Consider the following 7500-nt stretch of genomic DNA (forward strand, 5'->3'; position numbering starts at 1 on the left):
TCTCTGGCTCTCTCTGGCTCTCTCTCTCTGTCTCTCTCTCTCTGGCTCTCTCTGGCTCTCTCTCTCTGGCTCTCTCTGGCTCTCTCTCTCTCTGGCTCTCCCTCTGCCTCTCTCTCTCTCTGCCTCTCTCTCTCTCTCTCTGGCTCTCCCTCTGCCTCTCTCTCTGCCTCTCCCTCTGCCTCTCTCTCTGGCTCTCTCTCTCTCACCATGGGACTGACTCGATCAGTAAACATTCCAACTCGGATTTCTCCCAATGGCAAATCCTCCCTTCTGGACTTCATGATGATTAACTTTCCAACAAATGTTTCCTGCTCTTCCTTTGCTCCAATTGGTTAATCTGATATTACACTTGTGAGAGTTAACATCTCTGGCTATTCTGGGAGAGCTGTCCTATTCCTAATCTTCATCAACGATATCTCTGACTCTCTCTATAAAATCCTCTTTATCTATTTGCTGATGACTCCACCCTCTGCCATGACGTCCCTCAATCCTTCAGACAGAAAGGCAGCTTCTTCCCTCTCTTTAGACCTGGACAAAATCAAAAGCTGGTCAAACACATGGAATGTCTTTCAATCCTGCCAAATCTCACACTCTCTCTCTCTCTCTCTGAAAGGACTGTATGGCAAACCCTCCTACATACTTTCTCAATAATCCTCTTGAGGAAGTTCAGCAACTCATTTCCTGGATGTCACGATCAACCATGATATTTCTTGGAGAAGCCACATTTTAAGTTTGCCTCCAAAGACCGACTGGGCATCCTCCATCCTACAAAGTCCTTCTTTGGCACACCTGAACTCCTATCCACGTACAAGGCCTTCATCCACAGCTTGATGGAGCACTACTCTCCCCTCTGGGCTGACAACCTGCCTCACACTTTGCTCAGCTTGATGCTGCGGAAACCATGGTCTTCAAGATTATTGGAATGTTCTTCTACACAGCTGAGTCTATGGACCTATCGCTTTCCCATTGCCCATAGGTCTGTGGTCTCCATATTCTCCTGCCTCCTTTCTGGTCTTGCACCCTCTTCTCTTCCCTTTCCTCCCAACCCCTCCCCCCCCAGGTTTCCGCAATATGTATGTGGGTCCACCATCAACCCCATTTTCGTGAAATTCACAAAATTCAGAATCACTGCTCACATCCACTCATTCATTCCTCTCCCCCCCCCTTGTCTGTGGAACCACATTTTCTTCAATATCATTCTTCCCTCCAAGTCTTCAAGGTAGTTGTTCACCACCACCTCAGAACATCCCCCATCCAAAACCCTGTGATCATGTGTACCCCCATTAACCCCATCCCCCAAGCCCATCTCTTTCCAAATTTCCAGTTTTTCCTTCCTGATAGTTTGCTTCTGTATTCATCCTGTCCACTCCATACATCCTCTCCTACCACCCCCAACTCCTTATTCCTCCACACACCCATTGTCTGTCCAAGTTTCCCTGTATTTTGTCATTCAACCCTGCTGTTGGTGTTTTCCCTCCTCTCTTCCATGAGCTTTGACCTTGTATACCATTTTTTTTTATAAACAGAGCATTTTCTGACATCCAGACTTTTGATTGTTATTTTAGTGGGTAGTTTTATTTGATGAAAAAGCTTTAATGAAACCAGACTGCCTGGCTCACTTCATTTCGCCACCACAGCATCAGCAAAATCACAAATGCTTTGGTATCCATAGGGAGGAGGAAAGTCCTACTTGATTTCCCGGCAAAGTGTGGAGAGAAAGGTCATGTCGTAAAGATGACGTCGCTCATAGAGTGCTCTAAGAAGTGATGTGCTTCGGCAAGTGACATCCCTTCCACGAATCTCGGTAGCTGTGTTCGTGTGAAAGTCAGGTTTGGTTCTGTGGAATATATTTGACCGCATGTTTGCGTGATTTGTGTCACAGCTCCTCAACGAGCCTTAGAGCCTGCCCAAGGGGAAAAAAATAGCATTCCTTTCCTGTAGTAATTCTCTGCAGACAACTGTAGTTGGACCTGTTACCAACTATGGTATACGAGAGTACAGCTCTCGTATACCATAGTTCAAACTATACCATTGCATGTTTAAAATAAATAAATAAATAAAAAAGAACAGAGAATGTCAAGTGGGAAATCCCCCCCTTTAAGCTGCAAGATTCATACAAACAGTTTGAACAGGGATAAACATTTTAACACAAAAGAAAAGAACATGACCATGTACATAACTGTCTCATAACTGTATTAAGTCAGTTGATTTAATTATTTACCCCAATCCATGCAAAAAAAAAATTGATCTATGGGAAAACTGTCAATTCCTTGTGTCAGGAGGCACACAGAAACTGCCATATTTAATGGAAACTGCTTGGTAGTGTGGAGAGCACCCATTGTGCTTGCAATCCACAATTGTATGCCCATACTTTATATGGCTTCTTTCAGAATGGGCAGACCGCACTGATGTTGGCTGCAGAACAGGGCAACCTTGAAGTCGTTCGAGAGATGTTGAAACGTGGTGCTGACTGCAACATGGAGGATGATGTGAGACCCCCCTCCCTCTTTGAACACCGTTCATGGAAGTTTATGCATGATAAAATTGTGGATATTGCATTTCACTGCTGTTTTACAGGACAATTGGACTGCCCTCATCAGTGCTGCCAAAGAAGGTCATCTTGATATTGTGAGAGAACTGATTAATTGTGCTGATATCGAGCACAAGGAGATGGTACGGTCAAAAGAATATCTTTTGGTTATAGATGCGTTGTATTACTTGTTTTTGCTTTTTGCGTTACCTTTTCAGTATCATGGCACGTCCCATGAAGATCGCCCCAGTTCATTTTATCGAGAGCCATGACTGGTGGCTTCTCATAACTGTCTTAAGGCATTTGGAGGAGATAAATTCGGTCAAGTGATCTTTCAAAGTGAATAACAGCCATCGTTGTGATCCTTTTTTGCATTTTTTTATTTATTACAATGCTTGATGTTTAGATCCCAGCTGATGGGATCAATGTTTTTGACCCTACAAATGCTGAATTTGCTGTGCAGGGAGGCTGGACAGCGCTGACTTGGGTCGCGTACAAGGGGCATACGGATGTGGCCCGCCTTCTGCTTGAGCATAATGCAAATACCAACGTCATTGGGCAGGTTAGTTGGTCACTGTTGTTTGCCTAATTTACTAGTACCGGAGGGGACTACTGTGTAGGTTTTCTCTCCGTCTGTCCCACCTGTGGTTTTTCAGACTCCCCCATACCCCTTAACCCCCCCCATACCCCTTAACATATTCAGCTGAAACTTGGAACATGGATTTATGATGATAAATTACAAAACAAGTTCGAGTTTCAGGGAACTTTGTCACTTTTTCACAGTTATACCCTTTTTCGACTTGGTAAATATCACAGTGTAGATGGGTCAATATACTGCCTGACCCCCAAAAAATTGCAAATTTTTGTTTTATGCTTATTTCTAGTAGTTTATGATGTGGAAGACAACATATTAAAAGTTGGCCAATTTTGACGCATGGGAAAGTCCCTCAGTGACGTCAGAAAACAAGATGGCTGCCGGCAGATAAAACGTCAAAAAATTGACTGATAATCATCAGGCCACTAACAATTTAAAGTTAATTTTGCACCAATATTTGTATTATGATCGTTGCTGGTAGCTTATGCAGTGCTAATCCTGAGACCATTCGCAATTTAAAGTAAATATTTGCACAAATATATGTTCTTTGATTGTTTCTGCCAGTCTATGACATGAAAAGCAACATATAAAAAATTGGACAATTTTGACACATGTGGAAGTACCATATGCCTTCTAGTCTTAGATTCCAGTTTCATCGTCCTCCTCCTCCTCCTCCTCTATCTCTGGTTCAACACTCATATTGTCACAGTTGCTGTCCTGGCAATGTCCACATGCACTGGTGCATTCTAATCCATGCTTCCAACATGAACACCTTCGTGTTTTGCATTGCATTTGATCTAATCAGCACTAGCCATCATCCTCCTGAATGATCTGATGTAATTTGACATTGGTAACTTCTTCCGTTCTCGAGTTATCTGTACCAAACCATCAAAAATCGAATATTTGACCTCACCGTGACCTTGACCTTTGACCGATTTTGACCAAAATATAATCAGCACTTGCCATCACCCTCCTGAATCACGTGGTGTAATTTGACATTATTATGAACGGAAGAAGCCCCCTGAACAGTTGCAGTGAATCTTCTGAAGTTGTATGTCTGGAGCAGGGCTTTTGTCTGTCATCACTGGAACAAGTTTTCCTCCTTCTACCTTCCATCCCCACTCCGTTGGCTCCATTCCACAACAAAGGCCCATCCATTCCATTACCTGGTAATAGGTCCACAGAGAATGAAACTTGCAGGCAGCGGATGTCGGGGGCAGTCTTTCAGGAGTGACAAATGCCTTGGCCCTTGCAACCTTTTTGCAGAGAATGTTGTATTTGATCGATGCCATTGAGTCGTTCTGATTTGCTTTAAACAATGCCACCATTGCTCTGCAGCCTGCAGTTTCAATAACATCCTGACTCTGCTGTGGTTTACAGAACACCTTTGAGCTGTCTATCAGTTCCTTTTTTTTCGTGATGATTCTTTGAAACCCTGACTTCTTTCCAATCCCAAAGACACGAGACGTTGCGTCACAGCCAGTTAATGCATGAAGGAACAATATATCTCTGCAAGCTGCATTTCCAAGTATCTGCTGAAGGACTTTGATATTGTAGACATTTGATTTTGCCTTGTCAGAACGGAAATAGAGTTCAATGCAGTTTGTCTCCACCATATAGAAGAGCAGGAGGAGAAGGAGATCTGTATCTTCTCCAATGAGGGTTGTAGATCTGGAAGCCGCTTTTGCAATCTCAACATCAGCATCTCCCTCTGCTTGGATCACCTCACAGCCTTCCTTGCGCAACACCTCTATAATCAACAGTATCATTGCCTGCTTGTTTAACTCATTCGACAGAAAGTCCTCCTTTTTCCCAACAAATTTTGTCGACTCCGTAATGTTAACCTTGGTGGCATTCTTGTTTCTATTCCGACGTTGATGAGAACAGTCCTTTGTGCTTGGCCCAGCCTCATAACCATCAAACACAACAGTAGCTTTGCCATAGTGTCTGACTGTAAATGAGGCATATTCATCTGTAATGGAACTGTCGGTGAATCCCTCTGTCCACTTTAAGCGGTGAATAAGTGATCCCCCGTCAAGAACATAGTGATCTGTTCCTGGAACTATCTGGTTGACAGCATTGTCAGATTTGGTTGTAGCATAATTCCTTATTGCCTCCGCCAACTGTGGTTTATCTGGCTGGCGCAGGATGTTTTTTGCTCCAAGAAGAGACATTGGGTATGGGCAAAGTTCATATTTCATCACTTCACCTATCTGGAGATCTCCCGTCTGTGACACGACTAAGAACCTCTGGAATAGTAACGCTGGATCTATTGTGCGGTCCTCAGCAACTTTGACTGCCCTGCTGGATGCAAGTGTCTTGACTTTAGAACTCCTTTTGTGTGAATAGGAGTTAGCTGGGTGATCATCCATCTTCTTGACAATGTCACTACCTACTTTGAATAGGTCATGAACATTGACATCCTCATTTGCAGTAACCCCTGTGATGATATTGCGCAATGACTTGTCATCAGAAAATGGTGTGAAGCTGTCCAGTTTTTCGGCAACTTTGCCACGATCAGCTTCATCTCGACTCACCTTGGATGTTGTCAACTCCTTATGTTGTTCACTTGTTGAGTAGCTACTCGAGGTCAGTTCTTGCATAGCAAGGTTGTAGGAGGACGATATGGTTGAAGACAGAGTCCAAACTGCTCTCTGGTGCTCTGACATCCCACTTCCTCGAGTCAGCCCCCCTTGGCTTTTCAGTGAGCGCATTAATGTCTGTTCTATCACAAGATCAGAGCCTAGGCCAGCCCAGTATTGGTCACTGCGCCGGATTACATGATAACCAGATTGGAACTTCTGATGAACCTCAGGGTTGTCATCCTCTAACGCAAGCATCTTCTCGAGATAGAGTCGAGCTGAATTCAGGTAATTGGGATGGCCAGCAGCTGCAAATATCGGCAAGCAAGCTGATATGGCTTGGAGATGCATCTCCCAGGACCCCGTCCGATCAGCTGCCACAAGTGCCCTTGCAATTCCCAACATACGCTGGTAGTTGATCCAAAGTGCACTGGTTTTCGAGTCCTTTGCAAGTTTATTCCTTTCCTGATTCAATCTATTGTCAATGAAATGAATGCACTCTGATTGCAACACAGACTCTATAGTGTCACTTTCGACAGTCTCCAGGGAAATGTGCAGTCGCTCCAGTTCTGCCACTTGTTCTTGAAACCCAGGGTCAACTTCCACAATCTTGCCAACAACCTGACGTGTAAGACACATGGCCACAAAAATCACGTTGCACCGCCTTTCCACTCAGCATGTGCACAACAGCATTTTGACCATACACTGTTTCCAGGATCTCTTTCAGTCCACTTTCATCCATCAAACTTCCAATGGCACCCAACAAATTCATTAATGTGTGGAAGCTCCCAAGCAGTAGCACTGCATTATGGATTGGGTTATCAGCAGGAAGAGCATTCACTATCTCAGAGGCCTTCCAAAACAGCGGTTGGTCAAATGTGATGATTGCTGGCATGTTGTGTTTTGATGCAAGTTTGCTCAGGTAATCAAGAGTTGACAAGATGTAGGTTTTGTCACCTGGGTTCATATCAATCATTGGGAGAAACTGTATTGAGGCTTTACCTGGGTGATCACACTCATGCAGAAAGTGCATCATGCCTTGCCAATTTGGTGCACTCTTTTCGAAGCAAAATGACATCTCCCACAATATGTCAATTGTGCGATCACAAATTGATAACAAAGGGAGGGGCTGAAATTTGAGGTTGCGGTTGATGTGCTCTGCATAGCGGTAATCAATAATATTGATCTTCGTCAGTTCGACGAGCTTCCCGTCAGACATTTTCTTTCTCGATATGATGTGGCTGGATTGCCGCCCTGGTGTAATAGCTGCTATCATGCCCATCCCATGAAAGGTACCCTTTCCATCCAACATTATGATGTTGTGGTCCACATTGTCTCCAGCAAATAACAAGGATGTATCAAGAATGTCGGTGTCACCTCCAAACACATCCGGAGCAAGAGAAGAGGCTGCATTTACTTCAAACCGTTGCACTTTGGAGTAAGATGAGGAAAAGCCAAAGGTTGGTAGACTATCTATCAAGAAACGAGACCTATACAAGTGATGCATTTGCACTGCAAGACCAAGCTGCAATGGTGCAATTACAGCCCTTGGACGCACTGCTTGGATGACTGCTTGTCCAATACCAGCAACCTCCCTAGATGTATCTTTCCCGACCAAAAGATGCTGCAGCAAGAATCGCAGGCGAGCTGGGACATACCCCAATGCAGCAGTCAGGCTTAGGTCTGCAGTAGTTGGGTATGTATCCCCATGTGGTGCAACTGTTGTTTTTATGTCACCTCTTATTAGTTTTGCAGCAGTCTGAAGAATTGCACGTTTTTGTGCTTCTTCATCA

The 7500-nt window shown here is 44.2% G+C and overlaps 2 protein-coding genes across 3 annotated transcripts in view; both read left to right on the plus strand.

Annotated features, from left to right (window-relative positions):
- LOC147017333 (uncharacterized) overlaps positions 1-3134 on the plus strand; it is a 7045-nt gene extending 3911 nt beyond the window's left edge. Inside the window, exons 2-4 of the mRNA XM_085846884.1 lie at positions 2391-2489; positions 2578-2673; positions 2994-3134. Of these exons, the coding sequence (XP_085703010.1) occupies positions 2391-2489; positions 2578-2673; positions 2994-3119 (321 nt within the window). The 3' untranslated portion in view covers positions 3120-3134. The remainder of the gene's footprint in view (positions 1-2390; positions 2490-2577; positions 2674-2993) is intronic.
- The window catches only part of LOC147017332 (potassium voltage-gated channel subfamily KQT member 4-like), a 297121-nt gene that overhangs the window by 148730 nt on the left and 140891 nt on the right, over positions 1-7500 (plus strand). The window lies entirely within an intron of this gene.

This window comes from Eptatretus burgeri, chromosome 11, assembly GCF_056783735.1.
Source record: "Eptatretus burgeri isolate ZD-2024b chromosome 11, Ebu_testis_v1, whole genome shotgun sequence".
Lineage (NCBI taxonomy): Eukaryota > Metazoa > Chordata > Myxini > Myxiniformes > Myxinidae > Eptatretus > Eptatretus burgeri.